Below are 26,639 nucleotides of genomic sequence, written 5' to 3'. Positions count from 1 at the left end.
GAGTGCTTAGGGCCTCAGCTTCCTGGTGGCTACTGGTTGCCCTCAGCACCTACAGGCCACCCGTAGTTCCTTGTCTTGTGGTTCTGTCCACAGGCCCTCTTACAACATGGCAGCTTGCTTCTTCAAAGCCAAGAGGGGAGAAAGTCTCCAGAGTGACTTTGGTAGCATGACAGAATTTCACATAATGTAAGTCACGGGAGTGACATTCCATTACCTTTGACAGATGATTGGGAGTCTGTCCAGCAGAGCTGTGTTCCAATAAAACTTTATGAGAACAACTGGTGGGCTGCATTAGGCCCACAGGACATAGTTTACAGACCCCTGGCATAATAAATAAGGTGTAGAAGCCATTGTTTAAGGTAAGAAAAGATAAAAATTAATTGAATAGAGTTAGAGAAAAAGAATCCTCAGAGCCAGAGGAGCTTTGTAGAAACAGTCATAGAAAAAATGCATTTCTGATTCTGGTCCTATCCCATAATACACCTATTACCTTGTTAATGAAAAATTAAGAATGGGATAGATGAGCATTATGCTCAAATTTATTTATCATAAAATAGAGCTGTTATTGGAACTCTAACTAAATTCAAAGTGAAGAGGCTTCATAGCAAGCTTTCTCCGATTTTAGTTCAATTCAAACCTTACCTCGAATAATTTCAACAGAAAGCCTGGTCATTTTCTTAGTGATTATGAAAATGACAGCTGACACTTACAAGATTATTGCAAATCAGGAATTATGCTAAATGTTTAACATGAATGACCTCATTTAATCTTCATAACACTCCCATGTAATTTAGATTATTATTATTCCCACCACAAAGATGAGGAAACTGAACTAGCGAATTAAGCAACACAAAAAGCAGCAGAACTAGTTTATGACTCTTAGTCTTTCCTGAGGGTCCAGACACTTAAATTTTATTTGAAGTGTAATGGGAAGTCTTTGAAGGGTTTAAAGCAGGGAGGTAGTGTAATTAATATGATTAATGTTTTAAAAATATTAGCTCTGTGTGGAGACTGGACTGAAGGGGGGCTAGAGGAAGCAAGGTAGTCCAGGGCAAAGATGATGGTAGCTTGGAAAAGGTAGTATCCTAGAGATATATTTGCAAGATATTTAGGTGGTAGAAGTGACAGGCGACCTCTCTAATTGAAAAGCACTCCACTATTCCCTTGTTCTCGACACTCTAGCCACACTGATCTTTGGTTCCTGAAACGCGCTAAGCCTTTTCCAATCTCTGAGATTCTGCATTGGCCATTCTCTCTATCTAGAATGCTTTTCACTGTATTCTGCTATTGCCTCATTCTAACTCATCTTACAGGACTCAGCCCAAATCTCACTTCCTCAGAGAGTCTTTCCTTGATGCACCATCTAAGTTTCGTCCTATCTTTTATTTTCTCTTAAGAGAATCCAATTATTTTTCATCCCATACTTATTCACAATTTATTATATTTTGCTTGTTTTTTTTAACTTTTCATTTTTTTAAAACTTTATTTTATTTTATTTACTTTTGGCTGCGTTGGGTCCTCGTTGCTGCGCACGGGCTTTCTCTAGTTGCGGCGAGTGGGGGCTACTCTTCGTTGTGGTGCGCGGGCCTCTCATTGCAGTGGCTTCTCTTGTTGCATAGCAAGGGCTCTAGGCACGCAGGCTTCAGTAGTTGTGGCATGCGGGCTCAGCAGTTGTGGCTCGCAGGCCCTAGAGCGCAGGCTCAATAGTTGTGGCGCACGGGTTTAGTTGCTCCGTGGCATGTGGGATCTTCCCGGATCAGGGCTTGAACCCATGTCCCCTGCATTGGCAGGCAGATTCTTAACCACTCCGCCACCAGGGAAGCCCCTAACTTTTCATTTTACATTGGAGTATAGTTGATTAACAATGTTGTATTAGTTTCGGGTGTACAACAAAGTGATTCAGTTATACATGTACATGTATCTATTCTTTTCAAATTCTTTTCCCAATTAGGTTGTTACATTTTGCTTGTTTTTTAACTGACTAACACTTTACACTTCAAGACGCCAAGAACTATATTAATTTTGCTCATCACTGTTAACATAATGTCTAGCATACACACAGTTCCTGGCACTATAGGCAGTTACTGAATATTTGTTGAGGAAGTAAATGTCTGACTTCAGTGCTTTTACGCTTAAACACTGTGCAACTGTTTTTCACATTTGCTGATTTTAGAAGAAATTTTTCTCTTCTATCCCTCTGGAATTATCAACATAACATATCCCAAGTAATTAGTGATGCTTCAATCTCCAACCCACTCTCACTCCACACCCTTCCCAAACCCATTCCTAGATTTTAAAAAATGTTGAGAATAAAATGTACAGTAGGAGGAAGAGGGTGATGAAGCTGGCTTGAGGCAGGTGAGTTCTCATTTATTGTTGGTAAGAGTATAAACTGTTATGAACCTTTGAGAAAACAATTCATCAATATGCAAAAATGGCCTTAAAATAAATGTAAATAGGGACTGCCCTGGTGGCACAGTGGTTAAGACCCTGCACTCCCAATGCAGGGGGCCTGGGTTCAATCCCTGGTCAGGGATCTAGATCCCACGTGCATGCCGCAACTAAGAGCTCGCATGCTACAACTAAGGAGCTCACATGCCACAACTAAGGAGCCCACCAGCCACAACTAAGGAGGCCGTGTGCTGCAACTAAGGAGCAGCCTGCCTGCCCCAACTAAGACCCAGCGCAACCAAAATAAAAAATAAATGTAAATAAATAAAAACATATACAAAGAGGGGTGTGTGTGTGTTTGAATTTACATGAGATATCTGAAAAGATATAAACCAAATGTTTCTAACTAGTTAGGTAGGTATTTCTAGGGAGTAAGAGAGCAAAATAGACTTTTTTAAAAACACTTTTTAAAAAATGTAGGCAATTTTATATTTATAATACAATCCCATTAAAAGTAAAAACAGAGGGCTTCCCTGGTGGCGCAGTGGTTGAGAGTCTGCCTGCCGATGCAAGGGACACGGGTTCGTGCCCCAGTCTGGGACGATCCCACATGCCGCGGAGTGGCCAGGCCCGTGAGCCATGGCCTCTGAGCCTGCGCTCCGCAATGGGAGACATCACAGCAGTGAGAGGCCCGCGTACCGCAAAAAAAAAAAAAAAAAAAAAGTAAAAACAGAAGATAAATCTTCATACTTTTGGCATAATAATCCTACTTCTGGGAACCTATATTAATAAAGTAATGAGAAATGTGGTTTAGGGTTTATTTATAATGATCTTTACCAGTTGAGTTCTTTAGTATTTTAAAAAACTGGAAATAGTCTAAATGTCCAACAACAGATTGAATAAATAAAGTGTAACTCATTCAAATGAAGGACTACTTAAAGATAGGAGAGAAAGATATATGAATAGGAAAAAAAACAAAAAAACCTTCAATAAAATCTACCAAAATGTCATTAACGGCTGTTTCTGGATGTTGAGAGTCTATGACTTTAGGTTACTCCTTTATGATTTTTTTGGTGTTTCCTACTTAAAAATAATCATATTTAATAATTGGAGAATTGCAAATATTATTTGTAGTACTCCTTTCTAACAAGTAATTTATATTTTTATTCAATCCTCATGACAAGCACTCATACAAAACATGTTTATTTGCTAAGACAGTAGGTTTCAGTTCCCACTTATGGCTCCACCCACCTTATTTCTATGAAAATGTAACACACACCTTAATAATCTTTGGGAATGATATCTTCTTTTACTTGTGTATCATAACAATGGTGGTAGCTTAAGAAATAAAATTATCTGGAATTAAATATATTTCAGGAATAATTATGTTCTTAGTTAGAATTAGACCTACTACTTACTTGTCCTTCCTTCAATGCCTTTGGTCAGACTTTCCTGAACTAGACTGATGGAGAGAAAACTATTTACCACTATTTTAAGCTACAAATAGGAAATTTCATTATGAAGTGTCACATTTAACTTAGATACGTACACTGGGAGTTAAGTTGGCATCAAACCAATGAAAACTTCTACCTATTCATATGGTCACTGTTGGGAAGGCCCAACAAATTCAACTTGAAATGATGTATGTTTATTTGTAGATAAGAAGTCTGAAAGAATATTTACCAAAATGTTTACAGTAGTCAGGTACTTTCCTCTGGGGACCAGCAGAACAGAGCGTAAAAATATAAGATAGATCCCACAAGCTACATATGGAAACAAATCCCATTATACTATAAACACGTCTTCTAGATATCCTATCAATGGAAGTTTGAGTTTAAAAACTTTTCAAATCAACCAAGTATGGACAGCCACTATAATACTTACATTCTGAAATAATCCAAACACCTAATCCTTCTAAGCAACAACATAAAAGCACACATATAAATAAGTAAGGGCATAAATTCCATGTACTAAACATTTATTTGGGAGACATTTAACATTCATATTACTCAGATACCTCATATAAAGAATGTGATTTAAATCCAGTGGTTCTGTTTAACTATAGGATATTTCTGAAATCAAATTCTTTCACGTGAAGTTATATTTGAATCTCTCTTTGTCTCTCTCTGTTCTCTCTCTCTCATTTTCTCCCCCCCTCCCCTCTCCCTTTCTCTCCTTTCCTCCCTCACTCTGTCTTTCTCGCTGGAAATAATATAGTGCAGACATTTCATTCATAAAAATTCAACTGATATTATTTTCTGTAGGCAACCATACTCCCATTTATATAGATCCATAGCATAAAATACTGTGCACTTCAGTTCAACTAATTCTAAGAGATAAAAATCTTCTTGGCTGAAATTAACATATTTACAAAAAGAGAACATAAAATTTGTTTTACATTCTGTTTTAAAATTTTAAGGATAATCCTTTAGCACTCATTACAACTATTTTTATTCATGATCTGAATCTGTCTCCCACACCTTGAAATGAATCATTATTAATTTTCAGTACAAAAAAAAGCACACAAAAACCTGAACTGTTATTAAATCATTAAACTCAGAGAAAAAATGAAAGTGCACAGAGATGCTCATACTGGAGTTGGCTGATGTACTAGTACTAGCTCTATTTAAAATTTCTTTCCTATATTATTTTCCAAGGAAAATACACTCATTATATTAAAGGAAACAAATGCCATAATGTATTTAATTGACTGTGGCTACTTTCTTATTTTTATTAATGTAATTAAAGAAGTTCTGTGTTCTATGGTACATATTACACTTTGTATCCATGGACCCTTCTTGATACATAGAAGTATCATCAAGTATGTAAAAAATAAACAGGTCAGGCAATAAAGCAAAAATAGGACAGTAAAAACAATATGATATTCACTTTTGTTCCCCTTAAAACAAAAATGTTCTTAACAATTGCTTGCTGTTGGCTCACAGAACTGGAGAATGTATGTTACAACTCCAGTACTCAAAACAATGATCTTCCTTGGCTGTTATTATATAAGAAGCAATAAACCGTATAATTTACATGAAGAAAGCTAATGAATCCTTCAGAAAACACAACCTGGCAGTTTATCTTCAATGCAAAACAATGAGGTGGCAGGAGTGTGATAGAGAAACCAGTCTTTGAGAACATCATGTAAGGGAATCCAGCTGTGCTTGTATGGTCTCTAGCTATTTACAAAGACAAAAAAAAAAAAGAGAAAGTTGGTGAAGGGAGAGAAATTCATATGAAGTGTTGTTTAGAAACATGCAAATGAAAGAAAAGAATGTAACTGGTAACTATGTATTTTAAATGTACTCACATAAGCAATAAATATACCACTTAGAAAATTTTTCTTTTTATGTGGATATTAGAATTCAAGCTTGCTATCTGTTTTCCAATTTGTAAAAGAGGATTTCTAAATAGTACTGTTTAAAATGCACCCAGCTCTTTCATTTTAGATTTCTAAAGGGGGGAGGGTGGTAGAGGGGGCAGTGCATTTTCCTTGATTACAAAATCAGTATTTACAAAGAAACACGAAATATCCTCAAAGATAAATCTTTAAAGGCCTGGTATCTGCCTTTTCCCTTGGGCCCAGAAATTAAAATATTTAACATTACCTATCTCTAAAGTGCCAGTGTGGCTAGGTACCACACAGTTTATTATTTAATGCTTTACATTAAAACAACAATCCTACTGCTTTAATTAAAACCATATCCATTCTCTTCCTGATTTAGTTTGTCAGATTCTCTTCATCTTGGCAATGCTTCCTACTGTGAAACATAAGATGTTTATAAGGGAAGTTTAAAGAACTCAACTCTGTAATGGGCATTTAAAAATAAGAATTCATAAAGTGGAGGAAACAATGTGAAAAACCCTACATTACCAGAAATTATTTAAAAAATACAGACCTTGTTATAGAAATCAAACAATTCCTTGTGACTGAATTCCACAAGAACTTTCTTCAGGCTCTGTAAAGAAAAAAGAAAGAAAGAAAAAAGTTTAGTTGTGTACAATTTACATTGCATTTTTTTTTCCTCTCCAGCTAGCCTCAGAATATGCCATATTATTCTGAGTGGTTTAAAAAAAAACAAACAAACCAAACTTACCTCCTCTACTCAACCCCACTGATCCAAGAACTCAAAAATACATTTACTAACACTCCACTTAAGCAAAAGGTTTCAACTCTATAGGGGCATCTGTTCTTTAAGTTGACTCCACAGAGGTTAATAAAATATATTCCAACAAGAGAACAATTTCATTACGTATTTTTTCAAGACAGAGATAATACATGAGATTATATTTCATCTTTCTCAGCAGTCCATTTGAAATCTAGTAAATACCATTACACAAAGACACTGGAGGCAGCATATCTGATTGAACTCATCCAGCCATTAATGCCTCACATCAGCACAGCTGCTGCCTCCAAGCATTAATCTAACAGCTATGATCTTAACGTGCTGAGATTGTTACCTTTTGTAATGTACAGACTCAGCACAAGTTAACAACACAACAGCTTCAAAGCTGGGACTTAAACCTGCTCATTCCTTTCACCTCAAATGCAATAGAGAAATCGTTATGGATGCTACAGATGCTAAGTAATATTGTGTACGTATGCATGATAGTGCAGTAAAGTGCGACATTAACCCAACCCACCCCAATCCGCTTTTGGTTGATTTTGTAAACTGAGGAAACACTGTTTCTGAAAATTGTTCAAACATGTTTATTTTACTCAACGTACCTTTGGGAAGTGAAAGTTAATGGGGAGAGAATACCAAGAATGTATCACCCGCTCTGATCATACTGTCATGCTCACGTGACATACAACAGGCACCATGAATTGAAGAAGTGGAAAACTGTTGCAAACAGACATTGATTCATGCACTTAATTGCCTATGGTCATTTCCAACACTGTATTAATTCTATTTATCAGTTTCTATTCTCACTTTTTTTTGTTTTATTTGTTTTAATGATTTCCATTTCCATTCACAAAGCCAACATTTTCAAAACAAGGTTTCTCCTAATTTTAGGAGAGTCAGTGGGGCTCTGCTCAGAAACGGCACCTCCCTTTCCATGAAGCCTAAGCACGTAGGCTCCAATTCCTTTCTTCGTTTTCTCTTATACACCCATGTAAGTTTCAAAATGAATGAAGAAGCATACCGGCTTTAAAGCCTTAGCGTTTCCGAATGATAAAAAAAAGAACTATGAATTTTTCAAATCATATTAGAAGAATCAGTTGGTTAACTGGCACATATCCTGAAACCTCCAAAGGCTGAATCGGCATTATCTAGCAGTGCTATATTTCCTTCCAGCAGTTAAAGGGGAATGATAAACCTAGGTTTACCCTAGGGAAAAGCAAAGCAAGTGCATTTCTTTACCACCCCCTCCCCAGCCGAAAGTTAGGAGAGACTGAAGACTGAATCAGTATGAGAACAGCTCATTTGATGTACCCCTAGAGGTAGCAGCCAAGCTAGGCTCTTGTTTCCTGTACTTTGCTTTGCTTTCTTTCAGGGTAGTGTTTTCTAGAATGTTACCCTGAGGAAAGGGAAGGAAGGTAACTTTAAAAAAATACTTCTTAAAATAACAATAGCTAAAATAATGTGTGTGTGTGCATGAGTGTGTGCATATATATGGATATGTTTATTTTACACACACAGGCACACACACACATACACCTATCCATCCATCCATAATAGTAATCCCTCAGTATCTGCGGGAGACTGGTTCCAGGACCCGCTGTGGATACTAAATTTTCCGGATGAAGTCCCATAAATGCCCCTCCAGATCTGTGGTTCCGAATCCGTAGATTCAGACAACCGTGGATGAAGTAGGGCCACAGTACTTATTGACAAAAATCCAAGTATAAATTGACCTGTGCAGTTCAAACCTGTGTTGTTCAAAGGTCAACTAAATTTAGTCTTACTTTACTGAAATACTTAGCCCCACGAAGGAAAAAAACTGATACCTGATATAAAATTTCTTATGCTTGACAAAATAATGGGTAGCTATTATCATTATCATTTCCCATTCAACTCACAATGACTTAGAGAAGACCATGAGAATATGGAAGAGTATGGGAGTGGTTTTAAGTGTTTCATGTCTATGTGTAGAGAGATTATCCCAAATTTTGAGAATCTATGTTTACCTAAGGGGTGGCCAGTGGCAGTTGTTTTTTACGTTTAGGGAAGTAAGGATGGAGCTTAGATGTGTAGGATAAAAAGGAAAGAGGGGGGCTTCCCTGGTGGCGCAGTGGTTGAGAGTCCGTCTGCCGATGCAGGGGACGCGGGTTTGTGCCCCGGTCCGGGAGGATCCCACATGCCGCGGAGCGGCTGGGCCCGTGAGCCATGGCTGCTGAGCCTGCGCGTCCGGAGCCTGTGCTCCGCAGCGGGAAAGGCCACAACAGTGAACGGCCCGCATACCGCAAAAAAAAAAAAAGGAAAGGGGGGTGCTGGCCAGGGGACAACTTCCCACATTGTCATGTTCTGACATGCAACCCCACAGAGTCTAAGCATCTTAAACTCAAATCTGGCCTTCCAAGACATTGTACAAAAGTACCTTATCAAGAAAAAAGTACAGTTCACGTTTCATTTAACAGTTTGGTAACTTTATTTATGACTTTAAATTTAGAATGGATGATGGCCTCCATTTTTACTCTTTCTTCAGGTCCCATAAATATTAGGAGTAGACCTGATCAAAATCTCCCCTGGGACTCCAGCATTTTTGGGAGGAAAGCACACTCCTAGATTTCCTTGAGAATATAACCAGAAAGTGACAAATCTGCTTATCAAATGAGAATCAACTCTTTAAACTTCATTGTTTACTCTTCAGAAAATGTATGGAAAGGTTCAAATCATTATGTTGTACACCTAAAACTAATACCATTTTATGTCAATTATATCTCAATAATAATAATAAAAAAGCCACCTGGGTGGTAGCATTTGGCTGGGGAGAAGGAGGACACCATCAGGAGACCCTCAGATGCCAGATTCGATTGTTAAAAGGGACTCTAGCCAATGTGAATGATCTGGAAGCCTGGCTGGTGGTGGAACACAAGGGTTGGGGGTGGGGGAGAATAATTAGGAACAGCCCTTTTCTACCTTTCTTGGTAGGGTTCCTGGCAGTTCCCCCAGCTGAAAGGGGTGCATCCAGATTGCCCATGAGTACCCTGGACTGACAGGCTTGATCTGATTTGAAAAAAAAAAAAACAAGAGACTTGAACAGACACTTCCCAGAAAAGGATGTCCAAACAAAAACATATGAAAATATATGCTGGAAGGGGTGAAAATTTTCTAACTACCCTGGAAACTTGTCTGGCATTATTTACTAAAGCTGAATATATACACACCCTATGACCCAGAAATTCACTGCTAGGTATTAATATTGAGCTCAATAGAAATGTACACATTTGGGCACCATGACATAAGTACAAGAATATTGATAGTATTATGATTCAAAAGAGCTAAAAATGGAAGTAACCAAAATTTCTTTCAACAGAAGAATATGTAAGTAAGTTGTAGTATAGTAATACAATGGAATGTTATACAGACATGAAAATAAACTACAGCCAAATACAATATCATGCATGACTAACAAAATAAAGTTGAACATCGGGGCGGGGGGCACAGAAGAACATGTATGATTAACTGCATGCATATGAATATTTAAAAAAATAACAGAAAAGGTTTTAGAGACAAATGCTTAGGTGGTAAAAGTATAAAGTAAAGCAACAAAAATATTACCAGAAATACCAAAATACTGATCACCTCTGGGTGACTGTAGAAAGGAGGCAGTAATTGGGAGGAGGCATAAGAGAGGCTTCTGATTTCTTCTTATTATTGACTGTTATTATAAATTAGGCAATAACTTATTTCTTGATCTTGGTGGTAGGTAAAAGGGTGTTCTTTTTTTTTTGACAAATTACTGTGCTCTTTTTCTGTATGTGTGCTATATTTCCCCAATTAAAAAAAAACCCGGCACTGTTATGTGTTAAATTCATTCCTTTTTATTCAATAAACTTTTTTTTTTTTTTTTTGTGGTACGCGGGCCTCTCACTGTTGTGGCCTCTCCCGTTGCGGAGCACAGGCTCCGGACGCGCAGGCTCAGCAGCCATGGCTCACGGGCCCAGCCGCTCCGCGGCACGCGGGATCTTCCCGGACCGGGGTACGAACCCGTGTCCCCTGCATCGGCAGGTGGACTCTCAACCACTGAGCCACCAGGGAAGCCCTCAATAAACTTTTATTAAAGGCCTACAGGCCTGTTCTAGGTGCTACGTAAAGAGCAATGAGCAATAGAAATCAAAATTCCCCATATTCTAGTTGAAGAAAACAGACAATAAACAAGAAACGTAATAAAGACAATAATAACAATAATAATAAAATCATCATCATAATTCACAACATACATATAGAAATGTTTGTTGGTGATAAATGCTAGGAAGAAAAATAAAGCAGGGAGAGGGAATGTGTGTTTGGGGGTAGGTAGGTGGAGATTCAAGGTTAGATGGTCAAAAAGGGTCTCACTGAGCTGATAACATTTGAGTTAAGATTTACAAGAAGTAAAGGAGTAAAAAAACCCCACAGAATAGGAGAAAATATTTGTGAATCATTATCTAATAAGAGTATAGCACCCAGAATATATAAAGAACTCCTATAATTCAACAATAAAAAGACAAACCCGTGTGGGTGGACCCTAATCCAATATGACTACTGTCCTTATAAGAAGAGATTAGGACACAGACACACACAAAGGAACGATTGTATGAAGACACTGGAGGAAGATGGCCATCTACAAGCCAAGGAGCGAGGCCTTAGAAGAAACCAATCCTGATGACACCTTGATCTCAAACTTCTAGCCTCCAGAACTGTGAGGAAATAAATTTCTGTCATTTAAGCCATCCAGTCTGTGGTACAGTTATGGCAGTCCCAGCAAACTAACAATAGGCCCCATCATCTCTTCTGGGACAGAGAGAAGATCTTTAAGAGCAACGGAAAGCCACTGGAGAATTTTAAGAATGATGTAATTGTATTTACATATTAACGAGTCACTTTCGGTTTTATTTGTAAATGGATTAGAGCTGGACAAATTAGATGTGGAGAAACCAGTTAGGAGGCTATATTGCATTCGTCTAGGCAAAAGATAGTGACCTGATCTAATGTGATGGCAACAGTGATAGAGAAAAGTGAAAAAAACTTGAAAAATGGTTTAAGAGGTAGAAGAGATAGCATGTAGTGAAAGATTTGAGCTGGGGGAGGAGGTGAAGGAATAGGTGGAGTCAAGAATGACTCTCGAGTTTCCGGCAAGAGAAACTGATGGATGCAACTGAGATAGGAAACTAGAGGAGTAGATGCGAAGAAAGAGAATCAAAAGTGCAGTTTCAGACACAATTAGCTTGATATGTCTGTGATATTTCCCTGAAAATATCTGAAATAAGTCTGGAAAGACAGAAAAGGAAATTAGATAAGAGATATACATTTGGGAGTTACTGATATATTGCTATTTAAAACTGAATGAGACTGCCCAGGAGAAGAATGCAGTATGAGAAGAGAGGGCAGCCTGAGACAGAACCCTTCGGAACTCCAATATTTAAGGTAGGTAGGTGTTTCATAAATGATGAGTATCACCAAGTCCACAAATGTTTTCTGCATGGTATGTGGAAATATATGGCATTTATGACATGAATCAAAATAATTTAGTAAGTTGGCACACAGGCAATAAAACTATGTGGCTTGCCTTCAACGTTCCATTTTCCAGTAAGACCCATTAAACTCACTAATATTGTTAACTAAATATACACAGACTAGAAGATTTACTCTCTTTCTTCTGCTTTATACATATAAGATTGCAACCAAGAACCCATTTAGGAAATTCATTACTTATGTTGTCTAAGCTGGTCTCATGCATTAATACCACGCAGACTTCCTGCACCCTATCTGAAAACACTGCCAAGTGAAAATGAAAGTGCAAAGAGTATCATTCTGCCAATTTCTTAAAAGAGAAGAAAGATGTATTTGTTCACCCATTTCTTTTATTTTTAATTTGTAATCCTGTCTGCAAGCACCTGGATAATGTTGCACATACCCATTAGCAAAATTCCCATGGAAATAGAATTTAGTAAGGTCTTCAGAGAGGTCTAACTTGATGAAAGCTGACAGTAAAAAGATCGTCTGCTTTCCCATTAGTTAGAAATTAGGAACACATACATTTTCCAAGAGAGAAATGTATTAACCTCATCATAAATTATCTAAGCAGAAATAACCTCTAAATAACAGATATAAATAGATAAGAATTAAACCAACTTTACATTGCTTAGCTTTTAAAATTAAGTAGGATATTAGAATCAGAAATCATACAATTATCTTTTCATCTAGAAAATCAGGAGTAGAGGATTCCAGTAAAAGAAAAACTACTAATCTCTTGTCCTGGTTAAATCTAAAAATAATTTGCTAGGGACTTAGAGAGGAAGTTTTCTCCTTTTCACTTACAGAAATGATGGATAGCTATAATATTTAATTAATATTTCAAGTTCTACTGAATGGGTTTATAAAACAAATCATTAGGTACCATTTATTAAATAAATACATCTAAAAATTGTATTATCTACAACTGTACCTATATACAGTTACAGATCACTGTAAAAATATTCCAGTATTTCTATTATTATTTGTTGACTATCTTCACTATTATTGAATAGTTAGTGAAACTCTACTCATGTACATGAACATGAACCATTTCTGCCACCCAATAATATACAGTTATTCAATAAACATCTAAACGGTACTGATACAGAGATGAATAAGCCATATACTCTTGACCAAAGAAAGATCCTTTTCTAGGTAGGCAGGTTGCCCTTTACAGCTAAGCTTCCAACTATAAGAAGAATGTACATGGAACAGTGAGAAAGAAGGGATTCTCTGCTCATTGTCAGATCAATGGAATTAATCCTAGCAACAAAAGGGGTTACAACCAGCTCCGATTCAGAGGATGCTAGCTTGAGAAGGTGGAAGCAAAACATTCTAGGTAGAGGGAAAGAGCAAATTTCCATTTTTCTGCACGGCAGTTGGACTACACAGTCTCCCAAGGTCCTTTTCAATTCTATGACTCAAGGATGTTGAAAGGCACACCTCTATAAGCAAAGTAAGTAAATTGGGGAACTGAGGGAGTTAGAGGACCAAAAAATGCCAGTAAGAAAGAGCTTTAGGAATAACATAGTTCAACCGTCTTACTTAACCGATGAGAAAACTAGTCTTAAAAAGATGAACTAACTCATATAAAGTATACAGCAGTGGAACTAGTCATTGTTCTTTCTACTGCATTATTATGGTAACTCAAGATAAAACAACACTTTCACCTGCATATCAAGCTAATTTATAGAAAAAAAATTCTTCCCATGAATTTGCACAATTGCTTCCCTTCTCTAACTCATTATACACAGAAATACATAAAAGCTTTGCTGAGGGTAAATAGTTTGATAAATATGGCTGATGAGATGCCAAGTAAGAGATGTAAAATGTCAGGTGAAGGTCTTAAATTTCTCAAAAATTTTCAGAAAAAAATATAAGCAACTCTCTTTGTCTCAGTTACATTATTTTTTTTTTAAAAAAAGCTACTGTGAAAATTTCACAAAAGTTAACACAATTGCCATGTTTAAAATTCTAATTCCAATTATATAAACAAAACTGTTAGCCCAATGAATATACTACATCATACAGAGAAATGGAGCAAGAAAATCACTACTTTCACCTGAATATGGAGCTGATTTCTGTTGCTCCCTCAAGTCCTATGATTCCAGAAGCTCTTCATTAAAACATTGTCTAGCCTAGCAGGCTCCAAAACCTCACAGGCATTGGCCCTGCTTTTTGAGGAGGGCAGTGGGCAAACTGAAAACCCTGAGCTTATGTCAAAGTTTGATAGACGTTATAAAAAGACGACTGCAACAAATACAAGCCACAAAAGGCATTTCCCCAGGGTCAAATCAACCAATTGTAACTTATCTTTTTTCAACCTTTGAAAAGTATAGTTTGACAAAATGCTTATCTGTTTAAGAATACAGGCAGTACATAAACAGCAAAAGCAAATTTCTAGCTCATTAACATGGCACTCAAGACTTCCAAAACCTGGCCCATGACTCCACCTATGGCCCCATCTCCTAATACCCTCCTAATGTGCTGCATGCACCAGCAGTACCAGTAGCATTCTGCATACTTCAGGTCTTTGTTCACGCTGTTCCCTGTCTTCTCCCAGTAATGCTCCCAACTGCTCCTGTGTGTGCATGGACATACACACATGCGCATATACCAGCTATTTCATTTGGCTAGATCTTTAATACTCAGCTCAGTTGACACTGCGGCACCCTATGCATACCTCTATCTTTGCCTTTCCCTATTATACTGTATGGAATTACTTACATTTGTTCCACTGATGGTAGGCTCTTTAAGGGAGGGGCTAGCCTTTATTTTCTTTATTGTAGTCTAATAGCCTAGTATGGTACTTGATCATAGTACTTAATAACAATATATGGTTATTGAGCTTAATTTTAAGAATTAAATTTAAATATGTTCCCTCTCACCCCACTGGGGGAAAAATATTAAAAAATATTATATATGGAAAGTATCAGAATAAATGGATTTTGCCTGATGACAATGTTTTCAAAGTATTCTATTGCATTTTCCCCAATGCTGACAGCAGACAGGTCTTATAACTCTTGCTTACTCAGTAAATATGTAGGCTAAATAGGACAAAAATTAAACTCTAAGTGTTGATTCTCTAGTTAGCTTGAAAAATGGCTTCTCATACTTGAAGGTGCCTGTCTCAAACTGGTGAAAGCCGAAGACTCGAGGTTTTGTACATACTTAGTTAAAAATACAGCAGTTGTGGCTGTCAACGTAACAATAAACCACTTTTGGCCAGAAATCTTTATTCAATATAAAAATTGTGTAAAAGTGTGTATGAAATATTGCCACTAAATGTTTAATCTGGGATATATACTTCAGCTGTTAGAACATTTACTCCGTTATCTGTGTACGCTCTTTTCATTCTGGCTAAAATATTACTTTATTCTTGCGTAGACAAAACAATATGCTTGGCAGTCATATCATCACCATATTTTCTGTCCTTTTAAAAATTAACAGTGTGCTATGCATGAGCAGATCGCAAACTTGGAGCCAATCAAAATGCACCTTCTATAGTAGTCATTAACTCTAATTTATTATGTGTATGCTGATATGTCATTACGATTTTCAGCTTTGGTATTGAAATATTTAGCTATGGTTGCTGAATATAATCAGCAAGATAAGAGGTTTTGAATATGATTACATGAAGCTCCTTAAATATAGTAAGAAATTATGTTAAGAAGAGCACTGACAGCAAAAAAATGGAGTTTTTTCCTGTATAAATATTATAAGTGATGCTATCTTTTTCTGAAAATTATACTTTATTCTAATTATAAATACTTATCTGATTACTGAAGCATTATCATTACAGATTTAGGAATAGCTGCATTACTTAACTTCTCAAAACATGTATTAGTATCCTAGCTGAAGGATTCCGGGTAAACTACAGATATCAAATTGAAATCATACTATGTTTTCAATACGTAGTTTTAAAGACTATGAGCTCAGTGTCCAAGTTTGGGTTTCTCCTTTGTTCATAAAATCACATTACTGTACTCATAGTAAATTCATAGAAATTTGGATGGTGTGTGTGTACTTTCAAGAGCTACTATGTACTTTGCATCCTAAACTAAACAACCTAATGTAATTCGCAGTGTTGAGAAAAAAACAATTAAAAACATAAGTCGGTTTAATTTTTTTCCATATTGTGCTGTCAGGTCAGTCTGCAAGGAAAAGAGAATGAATATGTGCACCTAAATGAGTATTAATTTCACAATTTCGTTACAATTTACACTTCTTAACAGCTAACTGGAAGCTCTGTTTCTGAAAAATAAAAATGGTAAGTTCAATATTTGCTCCATGTTCTGGAGGGCGCTGAATTTATCATGTAAGCGCCATCTGAAAATCCACTGTTAACCTGTAATATAATAATAGGAAACTCTCTATTTCACCCTCAACACATGTGGACCCCAAATCCTAAAGACAGGCAGCTATAATACTAATTTGATTATGGGTTAATTTAAGGCAGTAACCATCTAGAAGAAATTGTTAACTTGTAATCATGTTGTTCCATTACAAATTTTTAACTTGTAATGGTGACAGATGAAGATTGAGCTCATTTTTTTCCATCCACATTAGTTCCCTGCTAACCTCATTACCTGATTATAATTTGCAAATTCCTCTTGGAATCATCAAATGAACTAATAATGCATATTTTAACAAAGAAATGGTTCTAACAAGTTAATATTTTTCTATAATTCTGAATATATCTGGAGCTCAAATAAGATTTTCATTTTACATTTAAAACGTAGTGTCTGGGGCATGCTACTATGAATTCAGAACAGCACTGGGAGATAGTTCAGTCTGTACTATGGTACTTGAGTAAAGGGTGGAACGTAGGTTTAATTTTTAATTTAGGAAAAATAATGACATTGGAGAATTTAACTTACTTACACTTTTTTAACAGCCTTATGAGGATGATCATACACCATACAATTTACCCATTTAAAGTGTATAATCAATGGTTTTGAGTATATTCACAGAATTGTGCAACCATCACCACAATTAATTTTAGAGCATTTTCATCACCCCAAAAAGAAACTGTATGCCCTTTAGCTATCATCCACCAACCCTCCTAACTCCTTGTCCCAACCAGCAATCTACTCTCTGTGCCTATAGATTTGCCTATTCTGGAAAATATAAAATTTAAATGGATCCCTTATGCACACTAATATTTAAGGAATAGGCTATAATAAAAAGTGGAGCTTTGCAAAAACAAAACCTGAGGAATGCCTTGAGCAAAGTTGGATAAAAACTATACAAGTGCTATCACACACCCTAAAGAAAGAGTTTTAAGAAGGAAGGTATGATTCAAGTGTCAAGGCTCCCCAAAACCAACTGAGAAAAGGACTGGTAAGTTTTTATTTTAGATGACAAAGAGAATGCTACTGACATTGGCAGAAGTATTTTTGGTGGGTTGGTAGGGAGAAGCCAATACCAGTAGATTAAAAAGGTGAGTAGAAAGTGAGGAATTCAAATGAATGTAGACCAGGGGTTGGTGAACTACAGTCCACAGGCTAAACCTGGCTTGCTGTCCGTGTTCATAAATAAAGGTTTACTGGAACACAGACACACTCATTTGTTTATGTATTGTCTGTGGTTGCTTTTGTGTTACAATAGTGGAGTTGCACAGCCTGGAAGCTTTTAAAAAATATTTACTATTTGGCCCTTTGCAGAAAAAAAGTTTGCCAACCCCTATTGTACACAAACATCTCAAATTATTAGTTCTACTTAACAAAAGTGACCTAATAAGCATTCATATTCCACATTATGTTCACTACTACCAGTTTAAAAGAACCTGCTGTTTATATGTAAGTGGAAGTAAGTAAAATCATCTGTCTTGAATACAGCATAAATACTCATGTCAAGGTTGAAATTTCAGGCCCTCTTCACTATCATTTGATGCACTGCTGTTTTATAGGAAAGGCCTAGAGACAGCTGCAGAGGCTGTTAGATCTTTGGAATAAATAGAATACATCACTTAGGAGCTCACATTTATATACATTTTCAAACGGTAGTAAGACCTTATATCATGCAAACTTCTTTAAGAGAAAAAAAATGTGATTTTAAAATTGGTATTTTTAAAAATCAAGCTTTATCTTTTTTTTTTTTGCGGTACGCGGGCCTCTCACTGTTGTGGCCTCTCCCGTCGCGGAGCACAGGCTCCAGACGCGCAGGCTCAGCGGCCATGGCTCACGGGACCAGCCGCTCCGCGGCATGTGGGATCTTCCCGGACCGGGGCACGAACCCGTGTCCCCTGCATCGGCAGGAGGACTCTCAACCACTGCACCACCAGGGAAGCCCTCCCCAAGCTTTATCTTTTTTCTAAAGTTTATTAATAAAAAATGCTTTTTTGAATGATTAGCTCCAAGTGTTTTATTTTAATGAATTATATATTCATACGAAGTCCATAAAAAAATTGTTTGCGTGTCAATTTTAAAACTCTAGTTCCTCTACGAAGAGAAATAAAAAGCCAAAGGTTTGAATCAGAAACATTAAAACTGGACTGTTCAGCTATTGTTGTATGTGGTCTTTGCCTAGAATGATTCATAACATAATAAAGCGACACAATTTGGTTTAACGTTTTGTTTCTGTTGATGATTAGAGAGGCTACAAGCCTCTCTAGCCTAGTCATTAATATTAATGAGCTTTGTGACCTAGGCCAAGTTAATGAAACTAACCTTTAAATAACATATTAAAAAGTCAATAATAATTTTGAACTTGCTTTATAGAATTTCTAGCATTTTACAGTGCTAGAAAATAAACAAGGATTTCAAATACATTTCCTAACCTGGATGGGAAAAAAATGACAGTATGGTAAAAATATCCATCAAACATCACTTTTTGATTATAGGTCACATAGGGCTGCTTTAAAATCAGACAAAGGTAACAGGGAATTAAGACATAGATTATTCCACAGATGACTGGAATACAACCTAATTTAAGAACAGGTTAAATCTGTGTAACCCCAAAGTGATTACAAGTAATTTTTACTTTCAAGTCACATCTGAGTTATTAACAAATGAAAAATTGATAAGGTTGGTGGGATTTACCCAAAATAGTTGTGAAAAAACTACTCAGTTGTGTCACGGAGTTGGAAAAAGTTAATGATTTTGTAAAAATACAGGGTATTCGTGTGGAGCAATATTATTTTAAGTGGGGTGAAATAATGGTTTAAAGGTTTCTCTTTTAGCCATTTATGAAGATACTGGCTTAAAATAAAAGTCTGTGTAAACCTGTAGAAGCAGCCAATGACTATGTTGCATGTCAGACCTCTTCCAAATAGACAAAAGGCTACTTCTAGATGGGCCAGACTAATTGGAAAACAGTATTATTGGTAACAGAACTAACTGATGCCCTTCTTAAAAAATGATCTTCCATGTGGGTGGCTTGGGAGTAAGAACCATATTACTGGTCATGCTCTCAGTTTGGTCTTGGTTTGAAATGTTAGCCTAGTTCATGAAGAGCACTTGTATTGATGCAGCAGGAACTAGATCTGAGATAGGCTCTCAAGCACACGAAATGCATTATGCAGCATTAGTAATATACCTACACTTTCATTTGGGAATGCTTACCAAAACGATTAAACAAAGCAGCATCCCTTGCCCTTTCCTTCCTATTCCCCCTGGCCTAAGCACAAAGTCCTCAAAAATTAGAATGCTGAATTCGCTTAAATTTCTTTTCTTCAGTCTCATTATTCTCTAGATTCTTCTAAATACAGATACCAAATTCAGTTTTTTAAAGTGCCACTTTCATCAAGTTGCTTTTCTACTAAAAATAGTATCTCCCCCATTACCAACAATTGAAGTTCTACCTCTTTTGGCTAGAAGTCAAAACTTTCCATAAACCTCTCCCAGTCTACCTTTTCCTTTTTAATTATGAAATATTTAAAATTTACAGAGACTAACAGAGCTGACAGGCATGTAACCCAATACCCAGATATAATTCAGGTTAACATTTTGTCCTTAAAAAGAGTAAATAGGGGCTTCCCTGGTGGCGCAGTGGTTGGGAGTCCGCCTGCCGATGCAGGGGACATGGGTTTGTGCCCCGGTCCGGGAAGATCCCACATGCCCAGAGCGGCTGGGCCCGTGAGCCATGGTTGCTGAGCCTGCGCGTCCAGAGCCTGTGCTCCACAACGGGAGAGGCCACAACAGTGAGAGGCCCGTGTACCGCCAAAAAAAAAAAAAAAAAAAAAAAAAAAAGAGTAAATAAAGAATACAGTTAAGTCTGCCACCACTCATCTTGTCTCCTTCCCTTTAGTAGAAGGACAAAGATTTACTAGAAATAAAAATACAAAGAAGGAAATGAGAAACAACAAACAAAAGACTTAAAAATGTACAAATATAGTTCTTAACTACCTCAAGATTAATGATTTTTTAAATGCCCTCCAATTATTAACCTTAGATTAGAAAGTTGAAAAGAAAGAGAAAAAATGGCAACTAATATCTCTTTTACTTTCATTGCAAATTTGTAATAGAGGCAAAATTAGACCTAGTGTTTGAAGATGGGATTTGAATATGCAGAAATGGGATAAAGAGTATTCACTACTTCTCCCATGTCTATCCCTTATTCCTCTAATAAAAAATAAAAACTAAGACTGGCAAGGCACAGATCAGAAGACGTGAGAGCCCATTATCTTCTTTAATAACCTATATGTATGTAAGCTAAGATGGCTTACAATCTAAGGAACCAAAATAATGGTTAGAAATCATTCTCAGTACATAGCACATGCATGGAAAGTTGGGAGGGAGGTGATCATTAGCAAGAGGCTAAAATAACCAAAAAGAATCAGTATATTTAGAGTTGTTTTTAGAAAAGGATAAGGGACAAATCTAAAAATATATCACTTTATTATACAAAAATCATAAAAAGTAACATGAAAATGCTTGAAAAAAGATACTGGACAAAAATATGGTACAGAATAACTCAATTTTTTCTAACTTAAACTAAGATTTTTAAATTTTATTTACTGCCTGAAATCCAAAGGTCAACATAACCTATGAAGTAAAATATGAAAATCATTAAGGAGAAATCACAGCCTGCATAATGACCTCAGTATAACTTGGTTGACAAACTGGGTTAGGAAATCACAGGTTTGGTGAGTGGCCCAAAATTTCTCCAAGTGTATCAGCTTTCCCCTGGCAGCCATGATAGGAAATCTTTCCTCTAGAAATACTATGTTCAGAGAATACTGTTTCAGTGCTATGAAGCAAGGTATTCACATGTAACCATTCACACGACTAAAGATGAAATTGCGTTTTGAGTGCAACTCTCTTTAATGTTGTACTTTACATATTGTCAGGTTATGGAAAGAGATTTAAATGAAAGCATAATAGGAGGAGTTCTTTAGAAGGTATCAACAGATTTATTTCTGTTGCATCAACTCAGACCTATTACTTCAGCTTAAGAGGATATCTTCTAAGATTAGATGTAAAACATTAAAATCTATAAAATATTTTATAACATCTTTATAAGAAAGAGATGTTAAACCTTGTCCAGATTCCATCTTGGATAATCCTTTCCATTGAAACAGTCTCCTATAGTTAAAAAAGAAAATATAACAATTCCATTTTAAAATAATCTATAATTTGAATCTGTAATAATACCAGAAAACTGAATTCTAAAGTTTAAATGAAAACCTATGCATATTTAAGGGTCTGTGTAAGCACGAAGATCTTTCTTTTCCGTGTATTCAAATTAACTTCAGCCATCCTAGTTTTCATTTAGTTACAGAGTAAAATATATTTCAAATATCTGACGCAATTACTAAATATGCTCTCTGCCCAAGTTTTAAAAAGTCTCATGGCTGTTCTTCTCTTCCCCCTTCAGTCCATCCAACTCTGATCATGAACTTCTTTTTCTAGAGTTTAGATCCTCCAAAGATTCTTCATTACTGGCAGAAGTTTAAATTCCCCAGGTTGCCACTTTAATCCTTCTACAGTGCAAGTTGAATTATCTTCTCCCTGCTACCTCTACAAGGATGCTATACAAATTTGCTTATTACTACCCTTGAACACTTCTGTATTTTCTCAAAACAATGCCTTTATTCCCACTTCCCCTTTCAATGGGAATGTACTCTTCTAACTTACACATGGCAAAACCCCGCTGAGGCACCTCTTCCATGAGGCCTTCCCCCATCTCCCCAAAGAAACGCATGTCTCCTTCTGAGCTCCAATATCTTCCACACTTCAGCTAGTAGTGCAGCATCTAACATATTCTACCTTGTACTGCATTTTCCTTGTGAATATACCATCACTTTTCTAGTAGGACGCAAGCTCCTTTATGGTAGGATCTTGAGTGTCAAACTGCCTGTGTTTTAAACCCATCTTCACAAGTCACTGTCTTGAACAAATTATGAAATGTTCTATGCCTCAGTTTCCTCATTTGTAACATGGGGATAATAATAGCACCTACCTGACAGGGACAGAAGGATTAAATAGGTATTATGTGTAGAAGCATTTAGGCCAGCTGCCTGACCTGGTATTCAGTAAGTAATCAATGATTGCAAGTGTTTACAATCCTTGTCATCATCATCATAGTCATCATTGCTTACGCTCCACATGCACCTAGCCCAGGGTCTTGAACATAACAAATATTTAATAAATGCTTACTAAATTGAATAGAATCTTTTTTGGCTTTTCAAATCAAGTGGAAAATAAAGCCACATGGAAAATACTGAGCAGGGAAAACCAAAACCAAAATCTCTCTTAAATGTAACATTTTAAATGAGCAAGTAGTAGATTAATAATTAAATACAAAGAGTTATATAAATGTTGTCTAAATAAATTACTTTCCAGAAAAGATGTAACATCCTTTAGATCTAAGCTAAATGTGGGTTACGATTCTGAAAGCTAAGTATTTTCATACCTATGGGTTGTCAGAGAGGGCCTTTCCATATACATTTACATACATTAATACAGTAGTTGACCCTTCAATGACTAGGGTTTGAACAAAGCGGGTCCACTTATACATGGATCTTTTCAATAAATATACAGTCAGCCCTCTCGGTCAGAAGGTTTCGTATCTGCAGGTTCCCCATCCGCGGGTTCAGCCAACCACAGATGCGGAATCTACTGAGGGCAGATTGTTGGATTTGAGCATCCGCAGATTTTGGTAGCCGCAAGGAATCCTGGAACCAATCCCCTGCTGATAGCAAGAGACAACTGTACTATAATGAAGGTCCATTTCAATAGTACTATTAGAACTGCATGAAAACTCCTGACTTTCCAAGGCAGTGAAAAAAAGCCAGTAAGTAGAGAATTATGTTTTAGGCAGAGAGCATGCAGAGGGTTGGTTTCCTTTCCCACATGACACTGCTTCACACTAAAACTGCATCTTCCAGCTATTTTTGGATGTAATGTCTTTTGTGCTCAGACTACCAAATAATGCAAAAGTATGTTACTGTTTTGTGAAGTAGATAAAACGTCTTTAATAGAATGAGTCTATTAGGTCCATTTTCACTGGTGACCTAATCCAGAGATTAAAACATAATATTAGTATCAGAAATATTTTCACTATTCTTTTTCATGAATATGTGACACAAAATGAATGCCAGCTACTCTGAACATAGTATCTTAGATTTTCAGGACATGAACTCATGTATGGTAAGCACTATGTGTCATTTACATAGTACAGACTTGCTTTAAAGAACTAAATATTCTTTTCAATGGCAAGGCAAATAATTCAACCAAGTCTTAGACTAAAAGGACTGACCATGTTTTGCATTTAGATGACACATCTTTCAAGGAACTGAAGACACTGTGCAAAATCTAACAGAAATCTTTTCTCTCTCCACCAAGCTCCTAACTAGGAAAAAAAAAAAAAACATGCTAAGAAAGGCCAGTGAGAAATTAGCAATATGATGCAAGGCCCAGATCCAAAAGTCAGAAAGGAGATCACAATGCTGTCTCTGTTATGTCAACAGGTGGGCCTCAAAACTGCAGGCTTCTGTTTTCAAATTAAACCTTGATTTGTCTTTTACATAGCACTGTAGCTAATGCCCTCTTATCTCCTGATAAGAGAGGAAACTGAGAGTTGTAGAAAATCAAATCTCTGCATGCTAAGTGCTATGGTGGAGGTAACAGTGATGTGAGGTGCTGTGGAATGAATTATAAAATGACAGAGCTAGATTTTAGTGAAGGAATATTCTGACTAGCTGAACTTTAAGCGGTAATTTTTTAAATACTAAAGGGAACTAGAATATTAAACAATATTATGGTTTCAAATATACACTGAAAATTTGACCTGAATTATTGTTGAATAAATCTGCAAAATAAAACCCTTCTTTTCCCCCAGCACCATGTCCTGCATTTTAATCACTAGGATTCATCTAAGGAAAATGTACACCTGAGAAAGCAGGGCCAGATGGATCCTGAACGGCAGGAGGTGGTTTGGACCTGAAACAGTTTCATTTGATGCAGGGGCCGCACTGTGAGTTAAAGGCTCTCAAGCTGGCATTTTAAACAACAGGGTACAGGTTCACACTATGGATAACGTCCAGCTCTCTCTAACTCTTAATCGTCTCAGGAACTATGGTTTGCTGCAAGTCAAATACATCTGTGTTTAACACGTTTTTAAGAAAAGTCCTCAAAGAGCAAAATAGCAACTATTCACTTTCTAAAATGTGTGCGTATAAATAAAAACTTGCTTATATTACTAAACTTCTATAAAAGCAGAGAAATTTTTAGTCATGACAACCAAATAGGAAAACTTATTTCAAGTTTTTTCCTTTGCTAGATGAACTATTCCTACTACAGTCACTAAAGAAATAATTTCCAAAGCACTGTTTATTAATTTTATACTCATTTTTAAAAAGGAAACAATGGCTCCTAATAATACATGGGACATATTAAATGCAAGGTTGTAAAATATTTGACATAGAAATACTGCCAAATATTGTACAAACGGGCCTAACTTGTACCTCAAATTATTTTGGAAATGAGTACTGAAGTTATAAAAAATTATTTTCATTCTGCTGGTACAAAATGTAAAGAACAAAATTCATAGGTATTTTATCTTTAGCTTAGTTATTAGAGTAAAAAGACATGGGAATGCATAGACTAGGACCTGACAACCAATACTTAGACAATAATCCGTTTTATAATGAGTAGAGTTACCCATTTTCAAATAATTAACATGGAAAAAACTGGCCTTAAATTCAGTCTTAAACTCTAAGAAAAGCATATCTTAATTGTTAATGATGAAATCCAAGCATAATAATGTCTTGTTATAGTATTGGCAATTAGGAAACTGAAGAATTATGGATAAGATAAAAACACCTATGTAGGTTACTTCTACATCCTTTTAGGTCTAACTTTGAACCTTATAATGATTTGCTCTCCTTAAATTTAATTTCAAAGGACAACAAAAAGAAATTTGTCCATAACATGTATTAAACTCCTAGTGGGTTGAAAAGTACTGACGGATACTTGGACAGTTTTGAGGAATACAGAAATGTTTAACATAATATTTAGGTAAGAGTGGGCCAAATGAAAACATAAAAACCTAGACTCAAACTGAAAAAGATGAGAGAAAACACTGATTAGAAAAGCGATGTAGCGTCTAGAAGTTGAAAGTACCAGTTCTTGAGTCAGACTGCCTGTGTTTCAATCCTCGTTCCATCACTTAATAGTTGTGTGGCTTCACACAAAGTAATTCATCTCTCAGTTCCTCACTTTCCTTTTCTGTGAATGGGAATAATAATAGTAACTAATCTCAGGATTGTAGTAAAGATCATATGACATGAAAAGTGCTTGGCATAGTGAATGACACAAACTAAGTGCTCAATAAATGTTACCTAAAATTATTATAAAACTAAGGAAAAAAATATTTCTGAAGTCAAAACACTAAGAATGGCTAGCCAGTAATACCAAAGGTTGATGAGAGATCAAGAAGATGCAGAACAGGAAAATTGAGCCTGTTGGTAAACCATAAACAGGGACAATTTTAGTTGATAAGTGAAGATAAAAGTCAGGCACTAAAAAATTAGTGCTGGTTGACAGGAATGAAGAAGCCAGAGATATGGACATATACAAAAGGCTGCAAAATAAAAATGAGAAAAGGATACACAGAAAGAAGAGAAGAAGAGGCAAGAGTCAGGTGTTTTGGTCAATAATAACCAGAAAGATGTCAAATAAATGCAATGAAATGAAAACTTCTAGTCATGATAACGTATTTTTAGAAATACCCAGCTACAGGTTATACTGATCAATTTGACAAAAGAGTTTTACTAAAATATAAGAATACACTGTAGGGCTTCCCTGGTGGCGCAGTGGTTGAGAGTCCGCCTGCCGATGCAGGGGACACGGGTTCGTGCCCCGGTCTGGGAAGATCCCACATGCCACGGAGTGGCTGGGCCTGTGAGCCATGGCCGCTGAGCCTGCGCGTCCGGAGCCTATGCTCCGCAACGGGAGAGGCCACAACAGTGAGAGAGGCCCGCATAATGCAAAAAAAAAAAAAAAAAAAAGAATACACTGTAACATCACTCTAACCTTACTAAAAAAATAAATATAAAATAAAAGCATCACCATCTCCCCACCCCAACAAGAAACTCCTCCCAATGCCTGTAGAAGAGCTACTTAGTATTACCCT

The 26,639-nt window shown here is 36.5% G+C and overlaps 1 protein-coding gene across 4 annotated transcripts in view; it reads right to left on the bottom strand.

The window, feature by feature from the left end:
* Nucleotides 1–3,578: 3,578 nt before the first annotated feature.
* The window catches only part of COMMD10 (COMM domain containing 10), a 162,061-nt gene continuing 139,000 nt past the window's right edge, over nt 3,579–26,639 (bottom strand). For 2 of the 4 annotated variants that reach the window (XM_060143444.1, XM_060143446.1), the window contains 3 exons: nt 9,480–9,566; nt 6,294–6,353; nt 3,579–5,573 (listed from right to left, as the gene is read on the bottom strand). In XM_060143444.1, the coding sequence (XP_059999427.1) occupies nt 5,535–5,573; nt 6,294–6,353; nt 9,480–9,566 (186 nt within the window). In that variant the 3' untranslated portion in view covers nt 3,579–5,534. The remainder of the gene's footprint in view (nt 5,574–6,293; nt 6,354–9,479; nt 9,567–26,639) is intronic. The other 2 variants (XM_060143447.1, XM_060143449.1) reach the window with 1 other exon arrangement.

Source organism: Lagenorhynchus albirostris, chromosome 3 (assembly GCF_949774975.1).
Source record: "Lagenorhynchus albirostris chromosome 3, mLagAlb1.1, whole genome shotgun sequence".
Lineage (NCBI taxonomy): Eukaryota > Metazoa > Chordata > Mammalia > Artiodactyla > Delphinidae > Lagenorhynchus > Lagenorhynchus albirostris.
This window is presented reverse-complemented; position numbering and strand designations above follow the sequence as displayed.